Below are 27885 nucleotides of genomic sequence, written 5' to 3'. Positions count from 1 at the left end.
ATTTCTATAGTATTAAGTTTGCTGGTAAGGAATTCCTTTTTTTTTTTTTTTGTTTTGCTTATTTGAAAAAAAGCTTTTTTTTTTTTTTAAAAAAGATATTTTTGCTGGTATACAATTCTAGATTGATGGTTTTATTTTATTTTATTTTTTTTTTAGTAGTGTGAAGATTTTACTTCACTGGCTCATACATTGTGTTATTTTTTAAGAAATCTGCTTTCAACTTCATACTTATTATTTAACATCTAACTTGTATTTTTGTTCTCAAGTTGCTTTTTAAGGTTTTCCTTTCTGTCACTAATCTTATGCAATTTGATTATAACATGCCTAGATTTAGGTCCTCCCCCCCACCTGTGTTTCTTGTGTTTTGGGTTTGCTGAGTTTGCATCTGTAGGTTCATGGCTTTCTTGAAGTTTGGACAATTTCCCACCATTATTTCTCTATTTTTTAAAAGTCTCCTTTCTTTTGGAGACTTTAATAATTACATATATTCAACACCTTGAAATTGTCCCACAGTTCACTGGTGCACTGTTCATTTTAATAAATCTTGTTTCACTGTGGACAGTTTTCATCGACATATTATCCACTTTTCTGGCCTCCTGCAAGGTTACACTGTCATTAAGTTCATCCAGCATGCTTTTTCTTTTTCTTTTTTCCTTTTTAAAATTGTAGCCATTGTATCTCTAGAAACTTAGCCAGATATGGTGGTGGACATCTGTAATCCCAGTGGCTTGGGAGGCTGAGGCAGGAGGATATAAAGTTCAATGCCAGCTTCAGCAAAAGTGAGGCACTAAGCAACTCTGTGACATCCTATCTCTAAATAAAATATAAAATAGGGCTGGGGATGTGACTCAATGGTTGAGTAGCCCTGAGTTCAATCCCCAGTACCCTCTACCCAGCAAAAAAGAAATTTAATTTGGGTCATAGGTATGTATGTATGTATCTGTTTATCTCTTCCATGTTCCTACATAACGTAGGCAGTCTGAACATATGAAATGCAGTCATAATAATTATTTTAATGCCCTTGCCTCTTAATATTGAAGCCTGTCACTTCTAGGTCAGCTTCAACAGACTGATTTCCTTTTCCCTCATTATGGGTGTATTTCCCTGCTACTTTGTTTAGCAATTTTTAAAAATTAGATTCTAGATGTTGTGAGGTGCTGTTTATTTTATCATCTTCCTCCTCTTCATCTCCTTTTTGTCTTATAAACATCATTGAATTTTGCTATAGGAGGTGGTTAAACAGTTTGATTCTATGGGTTTCACTTTTAAATTTTGTTCAGGGTGACCAGAGCTGTGTTTAATCCAAGATCAAGTTTTCTCCACAACCGAAACAAGACTGAAACGAATGTCTCAGAATTAGGAATTGTTTTCCTTTCTGGATGTTGAGAATAGGCCCTGTTCTTCTTCCTGAGTGAGTTCCATGCACTGTAACTTCCTTTTTGGAGAGATTTCTCCACAGAAATGCACTAGACGGTATTCAACTGAATGCTCAAGGGGGACCCCCTCAGACCCCCCAGATTCCTCTCCTGTGCACCTCTCTACCACTCTGGTTTAGCTAATTGGCTTCTCTGGATTCCTAGCCATCTCTCCTCCACTCAAGGAAAGCAGGCTCTGCCTTGGTACACCCTCTCTGAAGTATGGCCTGGAAACTCTCCAGTCAATAAGCTGAAGATTCAGGGGAATCATTTCATTTGTACCTTGTCTTCAAAGATCTCTGCCTTTCCATGACCGATGTTCAATTGCTATTGTTTCATATATTCTGTCCTCTATTTTTAATTTTCTTGCTGCTGTTTCAGATGGGAGGTTGTAGTCCCCTCCATCTTGGTTAGAAGCTTAAAGCTGGTTTCTAGTTTGTGGCTGACATAACAGATACAGCCACAAATGTCACTGCACTCGAGTCTTGGTTCCGCGTGTGCCTCCCTGATGGTGTTATATAAAGGGAAGTGCACTGTATTACAAATAATTTTGCCAAACTATCCTCCAAAAGGTTTTTTGACTAAAAAACATTTAATCTATACTCCTACTAATGGTTCTTTTCAAAAGCCCACTTTCCCATGTGTCTACAACACTGAATATTAGCAAAAGTGTACATCTTTACCAATTTGAAAGTTTTTTTTTTTTCATTTTCATTTCTTTCATCGGGTTAAATTTTGTATTCTTAAATGCTTACTGGAAATTAGTACTATTTTCTCTGGACCTGCTTATTTATGTCCTTTGGTTTTGCAGAAACTTGGTTTGTCATTTTTCTATTGATTTGTAAGATTTTGTGCAGGAAATTAATCCTCTAGCACATAAATTACAATCCCCCTTCTTCTCCAGTTGGTAATTTGTTTTTTGACTTTACTCAGGATTTTTTTGGTCATGAATCATTTTAAAATTTTGATGTATCAAATTACCAATCTTCTTCGTGGCTTTGGCTTTTGCATATTTTCTGGGTGCACGTATGTATATGTATATACAGGAGCTCAAATCTTAAATTCATAATTAATAAAATAGCCTAGCTTCCTTTTCCCTATAAAATAGAATTAGATAATAATGTTGCTACACTGAATTCTAGTCACTTATACTGATCAAGCTCTTATCGGCAACTGTCTTTGATAAACATGGAAGGACTAAATTTTTATATGTAAATGCAACTTGGTAGAGAAGAATTTCAAAGCATGGGGGAAGAGCTGGAGAGGTATTACAAAAGGATCCTGGATTTAAATCAGTCTTATTTCCCCCATATTTAGGGACTCATATTTAGATCCATTGGAAAGGTGGAGCAATGGTGAGAAATTGAAAACGATGGCTAGAACCTACTGGGTAGGTTCTAATACAGTTCCTAAAGCCTGTGGCCTCCCCTGAAAACAGCTTCCTCTCCTTCCTTTGGATAGCCAGGGTACTTGCTGCCAGTGCCATGAACATACTTAGACTTTGTACTTTGTCACATGCTTTCTTCATGTTGTTGCCTAATGTTGTGAGTTCTATTTTTCCAAGAAGGCAGGTGCTGGAGAGCAGGGCCTTGGCATACACTTCTCACAACTGAGTTGTACTGAGCTTGAGTTCGTGCTGCTGAAGGCAGAAAAATGGCATAGAAACTACCTCAGATTAAGAGAACAGACTCCAAGAGGAAGGCATGCTATTCACCTGCTTGACAGGGCATGGCATTTGTCATTATCAGCCAGTTGCCAAGAATGAAGAGACCGGCAAAGGGCGGTAATATAGTGAAGGCTGCCATGGAGCATGGAGCTGCTACAAAGGCCAGGCACATTCCTTCCTGCCCACCCCGCCTCTTGTAACTCTCCTTCCATTTGCTCCCAACACACTCAGGAAAGGAAAAAAGAAAAATGATTCTAGTTTCAGAGGAAAAGTCAATGATGAAGAAACATGCTACACATGGCCCCTCTACTGTGTCTGTCTTGGCTCATGGGATCCTCTGTGTCTAGTCTTATCTTCCTTTAAGTCTTCCACTTTGAGTTTATACACTTCTTTGAGGCCCTCCTTGATCCTCATTCTCTCATGAGAAGCAGCTGCTCTCCCTCTGCCCTTCCAATCTCCTGTTTCACCTCTGCTTCATACTTCGCCGTCTCCCTGTCTGACCCCCACCTAGCATCTTACTTAACTGCTGTGTCACCACTAGCTGGCCCACTACTCAGAATGGTGCATGACAGATGAATTCAATAACTGGAGGTTTACCTATAGCACTTGCCATAAAGAAAGAAAGCTCCTGCCGGGACCACTGCCCCACTTGCAGAGGTGGAAAGCAAAATGCCTGGCTAACCACCTCCATTGGGGTTTGGTTATTTTCAGAGTGGCTGAGAATCTAAAAATGCAAGGTTCTTTAAAAAGGAAACTGCAAACCTCAAAAGCACATTACTGATTTATGGGATTTGCATAAGCTTTTAATGGCAGGGAGGACCTGGCCTGCTTCTTCCATATCCACTTAAGCATTATGCACTTTGCTTCTGGTTGCTAAATTATCTTGAACAAATCATCTCCTGCATCCACCCAGCTCCAATCTCTGCATGTTTGCTATCTTATCTGATGACCAGTCTTTAAGGACCACACCAGTCTTTTTCTCTTCCCATTGTTTTAAGTAACTATCCTGGAAGCACTGGATGCCCTGGAAGTTGCTCATGCTGCCCAGGAGCTTCTTAGGTGGTTGGAGGATAAAAGAAAGAAAGCATCAGCAGTTTCTAGCCACTATTTGGTCGCATCAGCTGGTGGCCTGGATTTCAGATCTATCATTTGGGTTTCCTCTAATTTTTTCATTTTGTTTTGCAGAGCTAGTTTCTCCTACCTGTTGAGAGAAGAAAAGTGTTTCTTTTTTTAAAAGTTTGTTTGATTTTGTTTTTAATTAAAAAAAAAAGTTCCCCCTCTTTGTCACCATGCTTTGTCCTTTGTCCATGGAGAAATGAGGGGTATAAGAAATCATCAAGACATGTTTAACACATATGCTGGGGCTAAGGGGGATGGCGAAGAGATGTCACAAGATGACTGATTCTGAGGACATCATTTTTAAGTATCTTTTGTTATGTGGAAGTTAACAACAAAAGAGGTGTAGCTGACAAGTCATGAGGTCTTTCTCTTTTTAAGAGTTACCAACAGTAGTCCCATGTTTTCAAATACAAATTTGGAGCATGCAGCAGGTTCAGATCTGACAGATAGGCCCTTCCTACTTCTTTAAGGTGTTTTCTACACGTATCATTTTTAGAATTAGGATAATTCTGAAACCGTAAATGAACCCAACTGCAAATTGTTTCTCCCTGTAATTTACTTTTCTCAGAGTTTCTTTTCTCTGCTTTTCAGGTCTTGCCCCACAATTCCTCTCCTATGTTCCAGCTCCACCTGCCTTCTTGAACACCAAATCCAGTCCAGCCCCAGGGCCTTTGCATGTGCTCCCCCCCTCCCCCTTTTGTACTTGCTGAGCTCTTCCATGTGCTTGATCCATGCTGATTCTTCGGTTTAAATGTAAATTCACTTCCTCCAAAGCTTTTCTGATCATTCTTCCTGAACAGACCCCTCATTCTTTATCACACCAACCAGCTGTCTCCTGCTCACTCCACCCATCCTGCCCCTGGGAAGGAAGTTCAGTACATACATACCCTTTGCAATTAGAACGGATCTCTTTCCTTTGCTCTGAACAGCATACTTGCCACTACCCCAGTCTCTCATGCATGTTCCGGTGGCACCGTGGATGCAACAAGGATTTATAAAAACTTTTTTTTTTTTTAATTAACCCCAAGTAATTCAAAAAATTAAATTTAAAAATGATTTTCCAAACAACTGAAATGTTATTTTAATGCTTCTGTCAGCTTAGTTCTTAAAATATAACAATAATCTTCTGAAAAGCATGGAGCAAAGTCATTAAAGTTTATTAAATATTTGAGTTAATTATTTCTAAAGTTGTTTGATTCCTCTGTGACCCTGTATTATCTTATTCTCAACAATAACTTCTTGACTCTGTTTCAACATTTAGGTTCACATGAATTATTCCAAATTTCTTAATTTCCAAGTAACACATTTAATTCTTCAGATTGTTTCCAAAACAGTCAAGGGGAAATCCCTGATGATTTCAGCTGACAATTCCTTAATCAGGAGAGCACTGTGAATGCTAATCACAGGAAAGCTACAATTTACAGGAAAGAAAGGGGAAATGCTCATCTATTGCACAACACTCCGTGAAGAAAGCCTGGCTTATTAGTTGAACAGCATACTCATGCTGACAACTTTATCAAGAATTTCTGGTGACATCATAAACTATGTTGGAGCAAATAAAATGTTTTTATTGACTATGTTTCTCAAAGTCCAAGGTGACTGGAAGATTTCTCTTCTTTGAAGATTTTTTTGAGAAAAATGAAACATCAAATAATTCGTGCATTTTTATCAGACTTCTACAGGGATTTTGGATTTTAAAGGAAGCAAAGAATGAAGCTAAAGAGGATTCTTAGTTGGTGTCTAATTCCATCTAGAATTGGCGAGAGTGGTTTCCTTGATGGTTTCTGTTATCTGGTAGAAGAAGGGAATTACCTGCTTCTGCTTTTAGCTGTGGGTGCACAAATCAAAGTCCTCTGCCAGTGGGCCAGAGCCAATGCCTTGGTAGTGTCCCCAGAACAAAATCTTCCCAAGTCACAGAGAGATGGTTCGAAAGGAGTAACTGCAGCAGTGTAACTTTGACCCCATTTATCTGATAAAATCAATTAGGTTTCATTTGCAGTAGTTATCTAACATATTAAAAGTGAGATCACCATTAGCACTGAGTTTTTCCCTTGTAGTCTCTATATATTCATCAATAAACCATATTCTTTATTAATGTTTTATTACAAGTGATTACACACATAGGCATTGCATACACACATCTTGTTAATGGTTACATTGTAATCCAGCAAGATGTAGGATGGTAGGATGCGAATACACACTTCAATAAATGAATAGGGGAAGGGGTGTAACCTAGGAGCCCAGGCAGGTCATAGTGACTCAGCCCCAGCACCAGCCTAAACCTTCCTTGAGATTTAGTCTTGAGCATTTATTTGTGAGAATGGTAAGACGAGCAAGAAACTACCAGATACTCGTAGGGACACTAGAGAAAAATGAGAGGAGCTTAAAGGAACTGGGGATTAAATGTAGTTACGGAAAACAGAAATAAAACTATCCGTGACACTGGTTTTCATTTTGAAAACTGTTTTGAGTATCCCACACGGCGATTACACATTTCCATGTTACCTAATAGCTGCTGGGATCATTTATTGGGCACTCACTGGATGCCAGGCACAGCTCCAAGCGTTCTGCACACATTATTTCTTTGAAGCCCCATGACAATCCTATAATGTCCCAATTCTCATTTTGGGGAGAAAAAAGAAAAAAGAGCAAAAAAGGTTAAATAACTTGCCCCAAATCACACAGCTGGTGAGCTGGGAATGCAACTCCTTCCTGTCTAACTTGGTCTGAGTTATGGATGGTCTCTTTTGACATTTTGGAGCTAGTCTCCCTGAGGGCCCTTCAGGGCTCTAGCAAAATGTTTCAAGTATTTTTCTGATGCTTCACCTTACTAATTACACAACCAATTAGAGTTTCCCAATAGAAAGGAAAGATACAATCTATTGTTTCTATTTAATCATACCTCATTCCACTTCAGTGTCTCTGTTTAAATACAACAAGTGTCCCATCTATTACAGTAGAAATGAAAAGGAAATCGGCTTCCACCCTCCATATTTTATGATCTTTCTGAGGTTCTCACAGCTGAGCTTCGAATTTCCTTCTTAAAAACCTTTGAACCACAGACTGGTGCTTCTTGTTCTGACAGTCCAATCTTATTAGATCATGCTGCAGCTCAGTGTAGGCCTTGCTCAATACTCTGAAATTTCAGACTTACCAAAGCTGCTAAAAACTTTCTGACTGAGAAGTCCATGACCTCATGTGAAACTGGAGCCAGGGGAATTTGAACAAATTAATAAAACGTATCTATGGTAAAGAGAAACAATGATGACAGTGCCGTGACTCTTGGCCCCAAGCTCCCAAGGTGTTTAAGGAACTGTACGCTGGTTACACTTCCACCCAGCTATCACTCCACTTTGTGCCTCCACAACACAATTCCTTCAGGAAGCGCTGCATGTTGGCTCCTGTTTTCATGCTCAAATTGCCCTCAAGTGGCTAGCAGGAGGCAACAGAAATGCACTTCCCCTTTCATCTTCAGAGTAAAGAAATGGCACAAAGGGGCAAGAATTCGGGCTGGGGCAGATTTCACTAAGTGAGGCATGCTAACCCAAATGGGTGGGCTGAAGAGCCTGGGGGAGGGGGCTGGCCACACAGCTGGTTAAAAAAAAGGAGGAGGCAAACAGCTTCACAATAAAAATGATCTGGGGCTGGAGCTGGAGCTCAATGGCAGAGCGCTTGCTTAGCATGTGGGACGCACTAGGGGTTCGCGCCTCAGCACATTAAAAATAAATAAAATAAAAAAGTACAGAGTCTATCTACAACTCAAAAACATGCTTAACAAAAAATAATTTGCAAAGATTTTTGGGCATGCTGCCTGTGTATCACGTGGCCTCAGGACAGTTTTCCATTCTCGAAGAGAAACACGTGTCTTGTTTCCCCTCTGTATCTCCATGCTTCCTTCCCCAGATATAAACTACAACCTCAATCTACCTGCAGCCAAAAGCAGATGACTAAGGACAAGGCCAGACGGTCAGATTGCTGTTTGGCCTGTACTGCTGGAAGAAACCAGAACAGCAAAAAAAAACGCTACCATAAAGAGGGTCAAAGGAAGCAGACTTCTCTGACTCAGGAATATCAGGAGAGGATAAACTTCAACTCTGATTTTGAAATAAATGACAAAAAGAATGCTTTACTTTCTTTAAATCAATAGCAAAGGCTTGAGATTTAGTTATTCAGCACCTTGTTAAAACTAGGTCAGAGAGTGTATGAGAAGAATTTTTGCTTTTTATTTGGGATTATATTGCAGAGAAATGGCACAGGGCTCTGTGGGAAGGTTTATAAACTCTCATGCCTTCAAGGCTAGGAAATGAACATGTGAATAGGATTTGGCCAGGTGGAGGCTGTGGCAAGGTAGAGTGGAAAGGAGGGCCACCATCTCATTTGGGCAAACTGTTTGCATGTGGTCAGAGCATATGTGGTCAGAGACGATACTGAAAAAACCAGTTAGAAAAGCTGATTTTAATGTGAAACCTCCCAATTGTTGTATGTTGCAACTAATTGATAATACACAACTGTGTGGGCCAAAGCCAACACATCTGTGGGCTGGATCCAGCTCAGAATGCTGCTGTCTGCCCTCGGTGCGCACTTGAGGCAAACTAGTGCTGGCACAACTCCATGGAGCCCACTGTGCTGCTGCTTGCTCAGCAGAGTCCTTATAACTCTACTCGTGGGGCCTCAGGGAGAGGTCCAAGAAGGGTTTCTTCCACTAACAACATCAAATCTACACTTCTGCCTGTTGGAAGAGGCAGGTATCCCAAGATCTCTAGGCAAATTTAGAGAGGTGTTTGCGAGGGAGATGAGATGGCTTCACAATGAGGCAAAACCAACTATTTCTAGCCCCTACCAGGATTTAAAAATCCAGAATTTGATCTTTGCTGTCACCAGAGAAAAAAGAGTCCAGGAGATGTCAACCAGGATCTTCCAAGTGGCAGCTCAACAGGACTGGCAGAAAGGTTCAGCTAGGGAGAAAGGAATCATATTCCCCTCTGATCTGAGGGCACACTGTGGAGCAGAAACCAGGGGAGAGCTGGCTCCCAGTCACCTGGCCTCCTTGGCAGCCTAAGCCATGCTTTCCACTGTCCTCCCAGACTGGGGGTTTCTAAACACAGCACTGCACATGGAATGAAGAGGGACTGGAAGGAAGCGGCTTCTATTTTACAGAGGAGATAGTCAAATTCAAGCTACAGACTAGGAACTATCACTCAGTTCTACCACGGGCCAGGAATCCTCAACGTTAAAAGAAGAGAAGAGACCAATGCTGGACCTCTCCCTCCACATTCAGCGAGAGGAGAGCTGGCGTATATGTGACTGGCAGTGGGTGGAATGAATCTGTCCTCGCCAGCAGTGTCCACATCTGAACATGCTGTTGTATGGAATGGCATCAAAGAGAGGCAACACTAACACCCAACTCCTGCTCTACAGCCCTTGTGCTTTACATGGACTGACTTCTATGGAAAACCAAAAGCCATGCTTCACTTCTGAACTTCTTCCCACTGTCTCTTAAACCACAGTCCCCAAGAATTGTCAGTTCTGCTGGTAAGACTCCCAAGCCTGGATTCCTCCTCTCCACCCATTACCTTCACCGAGGCCTTCATCTTTGTCTAAACCACTGAAACTACCTGCCAGCTCATTTCCTTGCTCCAGGTATATCCTTCAGCCCTTACATCACAGGCACACCAAAGTCCTATTCCACATCGTTCTTCTGCCTAAAAATCTGCCACAGGTAAAACCTACATCCACACCTGCTAGGACTGGGTTGGCAGCTACCACTTAATACGCTAAATATCTTGCCAGGATCTTCCCTTATTATTCATTTAATCATCACAACTATGCCAATAAAGCTAAGAAAGTAACTTTGCTGTATAGATTTTTCTAAAAATAAATAGGTTAATCATTAGCTATAAATAGAAGTCAAATAACTTGTCCATGGTCTAAATCTGTCAGATTTATCACTGACAAGTCTGTTTATCTTGTCAGTGTGATGAATTTATGTCTTAGGTAGAGAATAAACTGGTGTCAATGTACAGGATGAAAATCTCATAGAAGTCAAAGCCAATCCAACCATCTCTTAGAAAGGTCAAACACAGCCAGGATTGGAAAGGATGTTGCTTCTTTGGCCAGCACAAGAAGTAGTTGATATGCACCTTGGGTCATATTAGATGGACAATTTCTTCTTCTTGCCAGTTTGGTGGTGCACGCCTGTAATCCCAATGACTCAGAAGGCTGAGGTAGGAAGATCATAAGCTCAAAGCCATCCTCAGCAACTTAGTGAGGCCTTAAGCAACTTAGTGAGACCCTGTCTCAAAATAAAAAATAAAAAGGGCTGGGGATGTGGCTCAGTGCCCCTGGGTTTAATCTGCAGTACCATAAAATTTTTTTTAAAAATCACACTTGATGCAATGTATTTTTTTTTTAAGAGAGAGGGGAGAGAGAGAGAGAGAGAGAGGAGAGAGAGAGGAGAGAGAGAGAGAGAGAGAGAGAGAATGAATTTTAATATTTATTTCTTAGTTATTGGCGGACACAACATCTTTGTTGGTATGTGGTGGTGAGGATCGAACCCGGGCCGCACGCATGCCAGGCGAGCGTGCTACCGCTTGAGCCACATCCCCAGCCCGATGCAATGTATTTTACACTGTGAGTGTGGCATGGAAGCTGAGGCCACCTGAGGGAACAGCAGGTTGGTCTCTCTCATCTCATGCTCAGTGTGAAAATGCTATATAGAAATTACCTGCACCATTTAAATTTTCTCTCTCCATTTTTGCTAAGTATACAGCTTACTTAATTGTGCACAATAGCAATGGATGTCTATAGCCAACAGGGTAGTACAGTGCACCCTAAGTACTTTTAAATTACTTGCATCTTCTACACAGTTAAGAGGGTACAGAAGTCACTTATCCTTGCATTTTTTGGTACCCAGAAGTGCACTTTGCAAAAAGTAGACAGTTAATTTATAAAACTGTCTTATAGTTCAGCTCCTTCAATGGTCATCACAAATTTCAAATTAGTTAAGTACGAATTAAAAAGATTACTGGGCAGGTCCAGTTTATTTGGTCCTGCAAAATGAATTAACTTATTTTCAACTAGACTTCTGACAGACTTTCATGTTCTACACCTTGGTTTGGTTTTGATCAAGCAACTTGACTTTGGGGGTGTCCATTCAGTTCAGAACAATATCTCCCAGAGTAAGGAGCCTGACTGTTCCCATAGGCTCCTCTGTGTCAGAGCTGAGCACAGGTTTATAGGTACAGGCAGCTGCTCTGAAGGCTCATTTTCTTCTCTATGTGGTCAGTAACAGGAAACTGAACCTTTCATATTTTGGCCTTTGATCCTATCCTGCCCTTAAAAAAGCATTCAGCAACACTGGAGTTTCAAAATGTTGGAACAGTGAGCATTTATAGCGTTCAGTTGAAAAATAGAGATGCCGGAGGTGAGAAGCTTCAGCTCTTGAACACTTTATCTGCTTTGTGCCCCAGGAAAATACCTGTGTGATAAATGCCTGCGTGATGTATCCAAGATTTTTTGTTCCTGATTTTCAGAGTCGTTTGAATGCATAGGCACCAATTTCCTAACCAGTTCCTGAGCAGGGGTCTTACAGAGTGGTCAAATGGAGTCTACAACTAGTCTGTTTCACCCAATCTGGTGGCAAGCACGTCCCTATACTCACTAAATTACAGGATGATAAGAAATCACACAGATCTGGGATCAAATACTGCCCCATAAGCTCCCCAGCCCCTTTCACCTCAACTTCCTTCTGGGGACAGTGTCATTTGGTCTACATCAGTGTTCTAATCTGCTCGTTCTATCTGATTAAATTGGAAAACACAGGTCAAGCACTTAGCAGTAGTTGCTGTCATTCTTCTCCCAATTTCACTTCCTGCTGAGCACCAAGTAAAAGCTGAACTCCTTCAAATGGCTTGGGAGGCCCTGTGCCATCTGCCCCTTGTCAGCTCTCTGATGTCATCTCCTACTTTCCTTCCTCTTTCCAAGGGGACCTCCCCACAGGCTCCCACATCAGGTCTTTGCATGGACCAATTCCTCTCATCTATTCCTGGTGCTTATAACAGTGTGTGGCACATGCGATGCATGCAAAAAACACACTGCCTAGTGTGGTAAACTAATTTTGGGCAGACCTGGAGTTCAGTAGTGGCAGAAGAGGTCCTGAAATCTTGCCTGCCCCTTCTGAAGGAACTGGGACTCTGTCCCCTAGTAGCTAACACCTTGTTCCACATGCTTCCCATGAATAAGTTAATTTCATCTCACACTCTACCCTCAGCCTCATAGGGTAGTGGGGTATACTGTTTTTATTCTTTATTTTAGAGCAGAAAACCAAGAATTGAGAGGCTAATTTGCTGAAGGTCACTGAGCTAGGAAGTGACATGAGCTAGATACCATGAACCACTGACACCTGCTACTTCTGGCCAGGAAATCATCATGTTCGGTAACTCCTCGGGATTCTGTTCACTAGGACTGCCACCAGCTTTACAGTCTCCTCTGGATGCCAACCACAAGGAGGCAATTTTCCTTAGCACCCCTCTCGCTTTCTCTTTGATCTGAGTACTGGGGTTCTAGCATATTCCTGAGCCAACCCTGACAAGTTGTGATGGAGGAGGCCAGGAGAAATGGTCATAGGCACTGTTCATTTCAGGGACAAAAAGTCAAAGCCCAAATGTTTCATTTCCTTTAAGTAATACTTCATAAAAACCAGCTAATTACTGAGATACAGAAGTAATTTTTAAGGTCAAATAATGACAGGATTGGAAGTCAGTGGGTCAGACAGGTCACTACTGGGAGCTGACATGACAGCCCAGTTAGAATGTTCTCTCACCCATTCTTCACCTTGGTAGTACTAACCAGTCCTCAAAGACTCACCTCAGCACTCCACTCCCTCCTCAGGGAGCCTTTGCAGACCAGCCCCCATGCTCACCTTTCTGTCCCCTCCTCAGGCCAGGGTAGGTGATTATTCTATCTACTCAAAGCACCTTGGATCTTCCTCCTCTACAACACTTGCTGAACACTGCATCCCTGTCTACCCCAGTGACCTCACAGATGTACACTAGAGAGCAGGGGCAATAACCTTTCCATGTGTGCATCCCAGGTGTCTAGTGAATTAGAGAAGCTTGATAAGTGACTGTTGAATGGAACAGTGCCACCCTACTGAGACACCACAGCCTCTCAGATCTCTAATCTGCCTATCACCTTGGATCTGACTTGGACTGGCATCTAAAATATAGTAACCCAGTTCTAGTTCACAAAAGCCAAAATTATATGGTCAGGATAACAGTTCTCAAACTATATAACATTTTCTTTCTAGAAGTCAAAAGTTCCTTAACTAATCTCAGGTAAAATCAACTGCCCCAAATTCTCATTAAATAAATGCATTAAAGAAGTAATTACATTTTCCTTAGGAGGTCCCTCTAACTTTCAGAAGGTAGCATGTTGACAAATTATCTCCTCTTGATCCAGAGACTTAGTGATGAGAAACCTGTATCAACTAGAATATTTATAACCTCGTAAGTACCACTAAGTACAGACCTAAAAATGCAAAATGTTTGTAGGTGTTGTTATAAATACTTGAAAGTTTTATTTTCAGAATGTTCATTGGGTCACAGCAAAGAAACTATCAATATAGAGGAAAAAAATAACACATTCCTTTTTACTGGCATCAGCTCTTCCTGAAATGTGCTACCCTGGGTATGCATGCAGATAAATATTTCGGCAATACATGGAGCAAGGAAGTATGTTTTAAGTATCCGGGGAAACAACTGCTATGGGATTATGAAGTCAGACTCTTCAATATCGCCCCAAACTTAATCCTATTCATGCTGACTGACACTGCACTGAGTTATGTAGTTATCAAGAAGATTAATTTAAAAACCACCCTGCTTATTCTGAAGCAATGTTGACACGAGTCTCAAATTGGTGACAACAAACCACATACCACAGAGTATTTGAATGAATCAGAAGTTCTGGGTGGGGCCTAAACTTAGGGGGAAAAAACAACAAAAAAACAAAATGAAAAGAAATCCATAGATGAACTAGATGTGCGATCACCATAACATACACGTCCCCTTCACTTGGCTAATAGGTGCAGCTTTGGCCATGAGTCCCAGGAGCCAAGAGATCAGCCAGAACATCTGACTTCAAACAGTAGTTCTCACACTTACTGGCCCGGACTTTGAACAAGTTTCATAACTTTGCCTCTGTTTCCTCATCTGTGAAATGGGAACATGACAGTACACACCTCAGAGGGCTGTGGTCAGGACCAATGAGTAACTTATCTGACGTGCTTGCAACACTGCCTGGCAGGCAGTCAGCATTACTTCTGCAACTATCTGACTTCAAAGTCCATGCTATTCTGCCACATAAGGGTTAATGTCACACAGCATATACATCTACATTCTGATACCTTTCACAACTGTTTTGCCTATTGGAAGTAATCAATAAGTGTATGTTAATTATGCTATTCCACTCTGTGTCTCATTCCAGAAAGAAGAGCTGGGGTGGAGGAAGTCTTAACACAAAATTTGGCCAAACATAGGAAATCATCTCCACCATTTAGAACATTGGAATAGGCTGCCTGTCCCCAAAATGAATACCTGGTGAAGATTTTCACAGAGCAGATTAAAGAATGACCTTTGCAGGGGAGGGAAGGATGGGCTGTGGTAAGCTCCAGGGAGTCTCGTTTGTACTGGAGAAGACTGCTGGCTTCCAGAGCCACCTTTTGGCCAGGCATTTTTGTAGGCATGCACATTTACCTTAACTGAAAAGCATGAAAGCAGAAACACAGGTTACTAAAAATGGGTTTGCTTTTGAGTGAATATGCGAAAAGAGGTGTTACCTGATTCACTGCTTTCAGGATATCTCATAGTAAAATGGCCCAGTGAAATTATCTAACAGTTTAATTGAATAAGTAACTATGAATAACTTCATGTTTCTAAATGAGAAAGAAAATAAGCCCTGAATTTCTAAATATACTCTGTATTTTCTCTGCAAAATAAGGAAATCAGTATAAGTAACATTCTTTTTATTCTAATTTCTTAGTAGAAAAAAAATACCCTCTGATTCACATTTGTTCCATGTAAGTGCAACTTGACCATCCCTACCACCCCTCCACCCCAGTGCTAGGGATTGAACTCAGGGTGCCTTTCATTTTTCATTTTGAGACAGGGCCTTACTAAATTGTCCAGGCTGGGCTTGAACCTGCCATCCTCCTGCCTCAGCCTCCAGTCGCTGGATTACAGATGTGTGCCACTACAACTGGCTTGACTTTTTTTTTTTTTCTTTACAGGAATAAAGAGCCTTGAGTTTGCTTCTCTGCAAGGAAACATTCAAAGCTGCTGTAAAAATTACCACGAGGTGGGGGAGTCCTAGGAGAGCAAAATTCATCAGAGCAAAATTCATTTGCATCCCTATTAGGGTACGCTCTCTCTCAGGCACACAAACCTGCATATTTGTTCTCTCATGCCACTTCCTCCCATTTCTAGTATGTGACACAGAAGAAAGGACAGCCTTTTACTATATATGCCATGCCTGTAGGGGAAGTTGAACATGGGTTGGGGGAGCTAAGGTGTGAGCTCTGCATACAGCGAGCACCATAGTTCATTAAACCTCCGTTTGTAAAATGAAGATGAAAACAGTATCTAGTTCAGAGGGTGAGGGAAAGAATTAAGTGAGAATCTGTGTAGATTATTGGGACAATGCCCAGCACACGGTAAATGCTCAGTAAATGCTTACTTTTGTTTGTTTGTTTTTTTTTTAGTATTAATAGAAACTGGGAGATGCTATTACTCAACTATAGAATCTAAACTATAATTCATATTAGTACCTCAATAAATATTATTTAGTCCTTTGATATTCTGAAGGCACGTGGAGCAGGACTACTCAGTAGTTTAGAACCTTCATTGTGGCAGCCATTATTATGGCATCATGATATACTGACATTTCATCCAAAATAATATTTAATTAACAAAATGCTCAAAAGAGAACTGACTAAAACTTAACAAAGAAATCCAGCTTTGTAACTAAATGAAGATGCTGTTTCCCTTTACTTTGGGAGAGACATGATTCAAACACTTCCTATAAACCTAGTTATTCCTTTCAACCATTCCCCAACTGAGCCACATGAATCCACATTAAAAGTTAGGGAACAAATAATGCAGAAGGCGTATGGTGACCTGGTATGAATGGATGAATCACCAACTCTTGATTCTTCTCTTTTCTTCTTCTGTCCCACTTAGGCCCTCCCCCAGTTGTGTTACCTGAAGGAAGGAGGCCACAGTCCAACAGGGAGAATTCGGATCTGCACCTGGCTCTCTGTATGGGTTGGAAAACATGAGCAGTCTGCTGAGGTCTCTTTTCTGGGGGAGGTTTCTGAGGGATCTTGAGTCCCTGTCTGAAGAATGCATCCTCTGAATTCTGCTAAAGTTTTCTTTACTCATCAAATTGGCCTTTGTAGATGTTCTTTTTATTTTATTTTACTTATTTGTTTCTTTTGCGGGTACTTGGGATTGAACCCAGTGGCATTCTACTACTGAGCTACATCCCCAGCCCTTTTTATTTTATTCTGAGACCTGGTCTTGCTAAATTGCTGGGCTGTCCTTGAATTTGCAATGTTCCTGCCTCAGCCTGCTAAGTCACTAGGATAACAGGCGTGCACCACAGTGTACCCAGCTGTGGGTGCTCTTTTTACATATCTGTGGCTGGTGAAATCAAGAAGATGAAACTCTTGATACCTTCCAAGTCCTGTATCAATTTTCTTTCTTTGTCAGAAACACAAAGATCACCAGAGTAGGAGTTCCAAAAGATAAAGAGATGGAAGGTACAACTAGTACAGAGAACAGCCTAGAAATACAAGCTAAGGGCTAAAAGTGGCAGTGCAGTTACTGGAAACAAGGGGTATGGAGGCAACCAAAAGTCAAAGAAAGGTTCTTTCCCTTCTTCTGCAGCCAAGATCCGATGTCATCACAGCAACACAACATTCAAGAAAGCCCAACCTATTTTAAGTAGTTTCAGGTGACAGATTATTGGCCCACAATGAAACACAGACTGACAGAACACAGGAGAAAAAGTTCACTGTGCTGTGAACCACTTCTAATCTTGACTGATAAAACCAGAAGAGACATGCATCTCCATTTTCAAGTGCTTACTGGGTGACATCACACTGTGGATTTAATCAAAGTGCTGTCTGGATTACCCAGTAAATGTCATACAATAGTACATGAGCAACTCAGATAAAAGTCCTGGAACACTGTAAGTGAATTCACTGCAAAACCCACCTCCCAGGTGAGTGTGTACTGTTAACTCCAAATCATTTACCTTGAGTTTTTTCCAGATATAACTCTAATCCCATAAATAATGGCATTTGTCTTGTACAGAGCTATGGTTTTGAGAAAGTTGATCTGGTCATTTAAGACAGTATCCATATAAAAGTACAAGATTAAAATTTCTGCCTTAGTTAGCAAAATAAATATTACAATATTAACCCATCAGGGAAATGCAAATCAAAAGGAGATAGCACTTCACACTGCTAAGATGGCTATAATCAATAAGACAGATAATAACAAGTGTTGACGAGGACGTGGAGCAATTGGAACCCTCACACACTGCTGGTGGGAATGTAAAATGGTGCAGTCGCTTTGGAAAACAGTCTGGCAGTTCCTAAAAAGGATAAACATAGAGTTACCATATGACCCAGCAATTACACTCCCAGATAAATATCACAAGAAATGAAAAGAAAGCACATGTCTACTTGTACATGAATGTTCACAGCAGCATTGTTCACAACAGCCGAAAGATGGAAACAAGCCAAATGACCATCAGCTGATGAGGAGATAAATAAAATGTGGTATATCTTGTTACGGTATTAAAAAGGAATGAAGTACTAACATGCTACAACGTGGACAAACTTCAAAAACATTACATTAAGTTAAAAGAAGCCAGACACAAAAGACCACATGCATATTTATACAAAAAGTTCCAAACAGCAAATCTATAGAGACAGAAAGTAGATTAGTGGTTGCCTAGGGCTGGGGGAGCTTGGGAGAAAATGGGAAGTGAATGCTTAAAGATATAAGGTTTCTTTTTGAAAATGTTCTCAAATTGATTGTGGTAATGATAGCACAGCTCTGAAGACACAAAACCCCAAAGCATCATAGACTTTAAAGGAGTGAGTTGTGTGGTATGTGAATACATCACAATAAAGTTGCTGTACAGAAGAATCTTAGCACATCGGAGAGGAGGAAGCACGTGGTCCAACAAGGGGTCCTCGGGCCATCATCATTCCCCGTGTTCAGTGTTCGGCCCACCAACTAAAGGTTCCCGTCCTGAGAGGTGGCCTTCACGTTCAGGGCCTCACTCAAGTTGCAGGTACTCCTGTCCCTTCTCCTAATGCCTGTGCTGGAAGCTTCCCTCTGGTTGTGTTCCTTATGACAATTAGCATGGAACTGCGTAGAGTAGATGCTCAACCACCTTCTAGTGAACTGAATTCAAATAAACTTCAAAATTAATCCACAGGAGTCAGTCACACTACATTGTATATGGGGAAAGCTGGTCTGCGCCACCACAGCCATCTACCAATCTGATCTGAGGCATCTAAAATGCGATAAAGTCCTTCAAATCCAGCCAGTTCTGGTTATAACAATATGAGTCACACTGTTCAATTGCCCAGTTTGGATCTCCCTGGATAAACTTCTTAGGCAGAGGTTACTTCTAAGTGGACTAAAGGACCTGATCTCTGAGAGCGTGAGGTGGGGCAGCACTCTATTTCCCTAGTATTTAATGCCAGGAAATCCTCACGTGGCTTTTGTGGTGACTGTTTTGTTAATTCCTACACATGACCTCTGAAGCTGGTCTGCCTGGCTGTGCATTTGAGCCGTTCACTTACTAGCTGTTCAACCTTGGGCAAGTCACTAACAGCTTTATACTTCAGTTTTACCATTTGTAAAATAAGAATAATATCACATGCCTCTAGGATTTTTGCAAGGGTATAAATAAAGTACTTAGTATGGTGCAGAGGGTATAGTAAGTGCTCAATAATGTAAGCTATTATTAGAGTAGAATTTAAATTTACAGAGTCTCCAAACAGAGATGAGGCTCACTGCTATAGTTTGGACCTTTTTTTGGTACCAGGGATTGAATCCAGAGGCACTTAATCCCTGAGCCATATATACATCCATTTTATTTTTTATTTTGAGACAGGGTCCTGCTAATTCCTCATGCCTCACTAAGATGCTGAAGCTGGTCTTGAACTTTTGTGATTCTACTGCCTCAGCCTCCCAAGCCATTGGGATTATAGGTATGTACCACCACATCTGGCTTACAGTTTGGATCTGAAGTGTCCCCCAAAGGTTCCTGTGGCAAAGGCTTGCTCAGGGCAATGTAAATGGGAGGTGACACAGCCTTTAGGAGATGAGGCCTAGCCACAGATCTTTGGGTTTCTGGGGATGTGCCCTTGAAGGGGACCATGGGACCTGGCTCTTTTCTCTTCCTTCTTGCCTGTGAAGTGAGTGGTTTTATTATGCCACACACTGTCACCATGAAGTGCTGCTTTGCTACAGGCTCATAAGCAACAAGGCCAATTGTAGACTAGAATCTCCAAAACTGTAAGCCAAAACAAACCTTTTCTCTCAGAAGGTGGTTATCTCAGGTATTTGTTATAGCAACAGAAATTACATGGAAGTGCTGCACCAGACTAAAGGGGATGCTGGTCAGGTGTGCCCGGCCAGTGTTCTGAGCTCACTTTTCATGTTGTAGAACACTGAGGAGATGATGACAGGCTTGAAGGGCACCTCACCATCCTTTGGAAGGGAAGGTAAGATAAGTACTTTTCATAATCATTACGATCTTAATTTTCTTCTGGATTTTCCAGGTCTGAGAGAAGCAGGGAACGACAATACTACCTGTGGTAGAGGCTTCTCAGTGACATCGCCTAAATTCTAACTACCTTTCTTTCCCCTTTTGACAGATAACTTGTGTGAAACAATCTCAAATTTTGAGGATACAAAATGCTTTTTCCCATTATTTTCCTTTTCATATGAGTCTACATCCTGTTCATATAGCAGACACTGAGAATACTTGCTAATATCCTTTCCATCCTGGGTCCCCAGCTATAATGTGTCTGGTCTTCCATAGAGGTAGTGTGATTCTGTGATTCAATCTTGGCCAATGAAATGTGGGTTGAGTGATGTGCACTTCCTGTTCTAGGCCTGGCCCAACCTTCCTCACGCTGCAGGGAACAGCTCAAATAGAGGGGTTTGGGGAGGATGGAGCCAAAAGATGGAAGGAGCCTGGGTCCTAGAACAACCTATAGAACAACCTCTCACCCCATACTCATCCACACTGAATTACAAGAGGGAAAATCTACAGTTAAACTGGAGTTTGAACTTGTTTTTTTAGAAGCTCTGTTAGTTGCTCTAATTAATAAAGCTTGGTACACAACTCTGCTAACTACTATTAAAGAGATATGGCTTGCTTCCAGAATAGTTCTCTGTTGGATCCTGGCAGCAAGTACCTTAACATAACTCTAGAAAACCACATTTCCTAGATTCCTTCTCCTCTAGTTTCTTTTACCATCACTAAGATCATTGGAGACAATTTTTTCTATCATATTGACAGCCTCTTGTTGTATGACATGATGCTGCCTGACTCTCCTTTACTGAGTGTATTTTTCACTCTATCATTTGTAATCTTAACCCAAAACTCTTTGCAGAGTTGTGCACTTAATTAATTATTCACCATCATCAGAGAACTGTTCTATAATTATATCAAGCTCTGGGCTAGATGCATATCGATTTAAAACTGGAAGATAAAAATGAAAGAATATGATCCAATATTAATGACATGTATTTACAATTTTATATGATCTTCTATAACAGTCTTTCAGTAACCGTTGTTTTAATGTACGCCAGAATTTTTGTGTGTGTTAAAATTATGAATAAAATGAACTATAAATGGAATAATTCATGATTACTGTCTCTGGCCTCACAGGATAAATAAGCAAAGGTACAGCTACCTTGAGTTTTGACACTATCAATTACTTTTCTCAAAGTTTCTCTTCTAGTTTGGTGACCTTTCCTTTGCCTGCCTCTCCCAAACCCCTCGAGTTTTTGCAGCCCTGGGAACTGAACCCAGGTCTCATACAAGCTAGGCAAGTGTTCTACCTTTGACTACATCCTTAGTTCCTGGACTCTCCCTTTTTTACTTTCTTAGTACTTACCCCCATGATCTTTTTTTATTTGCTTACTTGTTTACTGCTTGCTTGCACTACAAGACTGTATTTCCCACAAAGGCAGAGCTTATATTTGCTTCTTTTATCCAATTAATATTTACTGAATGCCTGTAGTGGTCAGGTACTGCTGCAGGCTCTAAGTGTGAATTTTTAAGATGCACTTGGCCTCAAGGTGCATAGTCTAGTAGACGAAAGAGGCAATAAGTCTGTGTCTACCGTCTACTGTGTGAGAGCTACTACACTGTGCTTTTCACTCTTTTTGCTTCCATGATCTGGATGGCGGGAGGGGTGGTCAGTCTAGCTCATGAGGGTCCACTCTGAGAACTTCTTTTGTGGCTTTCAGGTGGATGGCAAGGTAACTGTATTCTGTCATGTGGCTCTGGCTCCTTGACACAGTTGCCTGGACCACAGTGGACTTCTGATCTGTGCCGAACCACCCAACTTCTCTCTTCTGAGAGGCTAGAATTGGAACTGAGAGATTCTAATTCAGTCTGCGTTCTTTAGTTGAACCGAAAGAGGACATATAACCCAGAGTGCTATGAGGAAGTTATTTCTGCCAAATGGCTGGAGAAGCTGAGAAAGCCAGGCTAGTTTGAAAGCAAAAGAAGCAAGTCATGAAAAGATGTACAGATGAGATTTTATGATCCGAGAAAGACTAAAAGTTGAGCCCCATTTCCGATTCTGGTTCCTTTTCTCATGAAATAACTCTATTTATCACTTATTTTAACCTTTTTTAAAAAAAAATTTTACTTTTTGCTAAAGCCACCTTGTGTTTGTGTTCTTTGCTTTCAACCATGTCTTAATTAAGACATTTCTAATTAACATGACTAGTAATAGATTCTATTAATGTCATAAAAATACCTCTGTTGGACTTAAATACTAGGAATTCTAATGATGCTTCTCAGGTGCCTGCCTAGAAATTTCCTGTTTTCTACATTGGTGATTTCACAATGCAGACTAATTTCCACTCAAGGACAAAACATCAAAAGCCAACATTCTTTAAACTCTATGACAAATACTATCACATGGTACACCAACTTTTGTGGCTAGTTAATATTCAAGGCAGAAAATAATCATTATCATCATCATAAATGGTGTATTGGTACTTATAAACAAAAAGGCTTTGATAATAAATGCTTTGATTTAAACCCAGTAATTGATTAGCTGTTCTGATTAACAACTGTTAATGGAAGATACCAGCTTTGGAGCTCACCTAAAATATATGGCTCTAAGGTTCTACTCAAGAACGGAAACCTAAGCATTATATTCAGGGGGCGGTGGGTTGGCAGGAGACAGGCTTTAGAGAATTCAACAACAAGCACACACACAACACCTGCTACTTTTAAAGTGTACTCCAGTAGTAGAGAGCTACCCAGGCACTGTGAATGTAAGAGGAGTACAACTTGGTCTCTGTCCTGAATGAGCTCCCAGTTAACCGGGAAAGAAAACAAGGACATGAAACCATAATGCCCTCCTTGAGTGCTCAGCAGGAGACAGCAGAATGGATGAGAGACATCTAACCCCTCTTGAGCTGAGTCCAAACAGGAGTAGACAAACTGAGAAAAAGGGCAGAGATGGGATGTAGGGAGGGTCTGTATTTCAACACCGTGGCCCCCAACAGCTGCAGGGTCGAGACATTTTGGGTAACTGCCTGTAGTTTCCTCCACAGCTCCCAGTGCTTACTCTAGAGAGTAAGTATGACTAAGTGGTAAGTTTTCGGTACTGCTGCAGGCCCTGGAAGCACAGAGACTAATGAAGGCTCAAGAGTAGCACTTGTTCTAAAGAAACACCCAGCCTAGTGGGGCCAGCAGATGTGCAGGGTCTGGAGACTGGGAAGGACACACATGGAAAGAGGCAACAAAGCCTCAGTAAGTCTTTATGAAGAGTAACAGTATATACCAACACCAGGAAAAGGGAGGGAAGCATGTCACACACACAGAAGAATGTGGGTAAAGACAACTGACAGGAAGAAGAATCAGGTCCAATTGAGAAGACTTGAGGAATACCTAAGAGGCTAAATAACTGCAATGTGATCACTTGGGAGTGAAAGGCAGCGGCTAGTCTAATTATGATCCCAGGTTTTCTACTTGAGTGGATAATCCATGCACCGCAGGAGAACAAGCTAATTTCAGAAGAAAAAAGGCCATGCTGGTGCTGAAGTCCTCCTGAGATGCCCAGGTGGGCAGGGGAGGAATACAGACAAGACGATGGTGAGGACTTCTGCTCAGTAGCAAGGAGGCGAGTGTGGGAGTTGATCCATGAAAGGTAGCATGAAGGGTGAGGACTGGAGAGAGAATCCTGAATTACTCCATTGTGAGTGTGGGCACAGGCATTGAGAAGGAGCTCACAAAAGAGATGGGGAAAGGAATAATGAGATTCTGGAAGCATTAAGTAGTCGAAAATTTTAAATGACACAGAGACATAGAGACTGAAAAACTGGGCAGTTTTCAGGGCATGGAGATTTTTCCAGAGAGGTTTCACAGGAGTGGTAGAAGAGATCAGAATGCCACGGCAGAGGAGTGAATGGAAGTGAGAAAGTGGTCCCTGGGGAGTGAGGCCACTCTTTGAAGAAGCAGAAGGAAAGCTGGGCACGGTGGCAAACACCTGCAATACCTGCCACTCAGGAGCCTGAGGCAGGAGGATTGCAAGTTCAAGACCAGCCTGGACAACTCAGACTGTTGCAAAACAAAATAATAATAATAATAGCCAGGATGTAGCTTAGTGGTAGAGATTTGTCTACCAAGCACAGTGTCTTGGGTTCTATCCTCAGTTCTGCAAAGGAAAAAAAAAATGAAGAAGAAGAAGGGAGAGAAGAGGCACCCCACAGATAGAGGGCAACCTCTTCCTGTGTGTCTCTGACTTGAGCAGCTTTGTAGGCTGTGAGGAAAGCCAGCAGACTAATGATAAGACGAGAAGATATAACTGAAGAACAAAGTTCTGAAGGAGAAAGATGTCCTTGTTAGGTCATCCATCTCAATGAATGCAAGCCAGCCAGGACAGCTGTCAAGCAATGTATGTCCCCAGATCAGACATCTCTGGAAAGTCATAGTAAAAGGCACAAGGCAGGGACAAGGGGCTTGCCCTGACACTACAGAACAGGAGACAATTTCTATGCCTTATGGACCTGAAGGACTCTCAGGTACTCAGTAAAATCCTGAGGAAAGAGGCACAACAAAGAGACTGGAGGAAGTTCACCCACCGTCAGCATCTCATCAAGTTCCAGGGAAACAATAAAAAATAGCCCCTTAATCAGGTGATTAGTCACCATACAAACATGGTATTCTTAGGACACAAAGGAGTCAGAGCTGTGTTCGAGTCCCAACTTTGCTAGAAATCAACTAGTGGCTTGGGCAACTTCTCTGCTCTAGGACTGTTTTTTTTTTTCATCTAAAAATGGAGGGAAGTGACACTGTAGCAAGGCTCAATGAGACTTAAGCAAATTCAAAGACATCAAAGTACCTTGCAAAATAAAATGCTTGATGCGAAGATATAGTGTATAATGCACATATTAAGGCATTATCTGAAGTCTCTGAAAAATGAGTAAACCTGGAAGAGACTACTCATATGAATAACTTTTGTTGTTAGCACTGTAAAGAATACCAGTGTGAAGGAAAGAAAGTATTAAAGAAAGTATTAAAGAAAGACCTTCGGCTTTCACTGATGATTAATTCCTTTTGATTTGGTAGTCTTGTGACCCTGAAAAAAGGCAATGAGGTGGGGTGTTGAGAGTGGAATGCAAATTAGATCTCCTGGGCACTGGAGAGTGGGAAACAAGCGCTGCTGCTGGCACTGTCCTCAGGGTAGAAGTTGGTAACAGCTAATGGAGAATGTAAGGAAAAGACTCCAAGGAATAGCCTCATGGTTAAGGACTCAAGTTTTAGTCAAGACAAACTTGAGTGCAAATCCTGGCTCAGTCACTTGGCCACGCATGTAACGTTGCACAAATAAATTGCACTGGTCTCAAATCACCTCACCTATAAACTGGGTTTGTGCACTGTCAGAATGCAGTCATGATTAAATACAACAATGTGTGAGCGTGTGTGTGCGCGTGCACACATAAAGAATTCCTAGCATACTGGAAGTGCTCCATTAACAGTAACTATTAGAGGTTTTATACACCCTTATATTGTTTTCACACATAGCTCTCATTAGTTGATACTTACTATGTTCACATCCTACTATGAGTTTTTTAAGTAGAGTGTTATCTAAATGTACTTATGCCCATCATCACTTAGTCTTTAAAACCCTAAGAGAGTAAACTGTTTCTCCTCTTTCTGTGGATCTTCAGGGTATAAAAATCATTCACACAGAGTGGGCATTCAAGAAATAGTTGAAGGAAGGACGAAGAAAGCAATAATTGTTGCTATGGTTTGATTATCTCCCCCAAAGTTCATATGTTAGAAACTTAATCCCTAACGTCAGTGTTGAGAGGTGGGACCTTTTAGACATTGTTAGATTACGAGGGCTCGCACTCATGAATGGATTAGGGTCATCATCAAGGGAGTGGCTTGCTACAAAAATGAGCTCAGCCCCCTCTTGTTCTCTTGCCTTTTTGCCTTTCACCATGGAATGATGCCACACGAAGGCCCTTGCCAGATGCTGGCACACTGCCACTACGCTTCCCAGCCTTCAGAACCATGAGAAATACATTTCTTCATAAATTACCCATGCTGTGGCATTCAGCTACAGCATCAGAAAAACAGAGGAGACAAATGCTGAGAGCTAATAACTCAGGTGTTATAAAATTCAAAGACCAAGAAAAACAGAAGCAAGCCTAAGCTGCTGAATGTGATGAGGATTTCTTGTAAAAGCCCTTCTTTACCAATGCAGTTTCTTTTTAGACCTGTATGCTCTGCTGTGCTCTTTTCTCTCCACCGGGCAAGTGGAAATGTACCAGTTGTAGTTCAAGTTAGCTATCAAAGACTGCTTAAGGTAAACATCTGTAATTTTCCACAGCAAGCTGTATCATTTTAAACTCAGGTTATTTAAATGATAAGCTCCTTCTGCTCTGGTTCAAATGATACTCTGTAGTACAGTGCAGAAGTACATCACATCTGACTCAAATTCCAACTACATTTAGAATCCTTTTCACACTACATCATTCACACAGATGTGGAGCCAGCTGTTGCTATTCTTTCCTAGAATCTCACTAAGATGCAGATTTCAGTGATATTTTTAAAAATAAAGAACACAGGTGTTATCTGAGTCAATTAGCACATTAGCTATAAAAAGAATGTGTATAAATTAGGCTCTTTCCACAGCTCTCAGACGGGAACAGGGTTTTCACTGTTTTGATCAATCATTTTCATTTGGTTGTATTATTTTTTTTCACAAAACAAAAGTAAAGTTCTCCCTGGCCTGTGTTACTCTGCTGTTGTTTTTTGCTGTTGTTAGAAGTCATTCTAATATTTTCACGGCATAAAGGGATCCCAACACTTAATGAGCATGACACACAGAGTCTGTAAATGCTTTCACATCCACCGTGTTATTTTCTTCCAAGAGATTTAAAGATACTAAAATAAATCTGAATGGTATGTCTTCAAAAATGTGTGAAGTTAGAGAAACAGCTGAAATTTCTAAATGTAACCGAAGCAAGTATCTTAGGGTGGGAAAAGTTAAACAGTCTTAGGTAAGGATGAAATTGTTCCAGTTCCGTTTCCCCATTTTGAAACAAGCACTAAGGGACTGGTTGGTCTCACTTATGTGGCTCTGCCGACTCATTCTCTGATTATAGACTGGCTCTGCATTGGGGGGACATCTTAATTCAGCCTCAGTTTGGAACTCTTCTGAAGCAAGTCTGTTCAAGGAGCTGTAAGAGTTGACAACATATTTTCTTTCTTTTTTGGTACTGGGAGTCAAACCCAGGGGTGTCTTACCACTGAGTCACATTCCCAGTCCTTTTAATTTTTTTTTTTCCTTTGGTCACAAAAGTAAAATAAATTTAAATAAAAGACCTCACTATGTTGTTGATGGTCTCTCTAAATGGTTGAGGCTGGCCTTAAAATGGGAATCCTCCTGTCTCAGCTTCCCAAGTTGCTGAAATTATAGGTGTACACCATTATGCCCCAATGGGATATTTATAAATAAAGTAGGAATGCCCAAAATAATTTTTACTCTCAATTTTTATCTTAGTCATACTAAAGATAATAATAGCCAATTTATACCATAGATCAGGGTACTTGAGTTGAAACTGAGAGTAAAACAGGCCTGGGCTCCTCTATGGTCTACGGACATTGTGCTGTGTCATGAGGGCAGTCTCCACTCCCCACCATCAAACAGTGCCTTTCATTTGTGCATACCTTTATGCGTCTTGACGCATAATTACATTTAATCTTCGAGTCTTCCTAATCTTATTGATTATTCACAGAAGTTAAGTGCATGGTTTCCAGTTGGTCACAGTTCCTAAGAGGCAGAATGAGAGCCTGAACCCAAGAATCATGATTCTTAGTTTAATGCTTTCTTAA

General features: G+C 41.1%; 1 protein-coding gene across 6 annotated transcripts in view; it reads right to left on the bottom strand.

The window, feature by feature from the left end:
• Positions 1 to 27885, bottom strand: part of NSMCE2 (NSE2 (MMS21) homolog, SMC5-SMC6 complex SUMO ligase) — a 228313-nt gene that overhangs the window by 36116 nt on the left and 164312 nt on the right. For 2 of the 6 annotated variants that reach the window (XM_081266883.1, XM_081266885.1), the window contains one exon: positions 7982 to 17853. The exons of the other annotated variants lie outside the window; for them this stretch is intronic. In XM_081266883.1, coding sequence (XP_081123009.1) covers positions 17792 to 17853 — 62 coding nt within the window. In that variant the 3' untranslated portion in view covers positions 7982 to 17791. Of the gene's footprint in view, positions 1 to 7981; positions 17854 to 27885 lie in introns of those variants that run through there. 6 annotated transcript variants of the gene reach the window in all.

The sequence above is a fragment of the Spermophilus citellus genome (genome assembly GCF_964194105.1).
Source record: "Spermophilus citellus genome assembly, chromosome: 14".
Lineage (NCBI taxonomy): Eukaryota > Metazoa > Chordata > Mammalia > Rodentia > Sciuridae > Spermophilus > Spermophilus citellus.
This window is presented reverse-complemented; position numbering and strand designations above follow the sequence as displayed.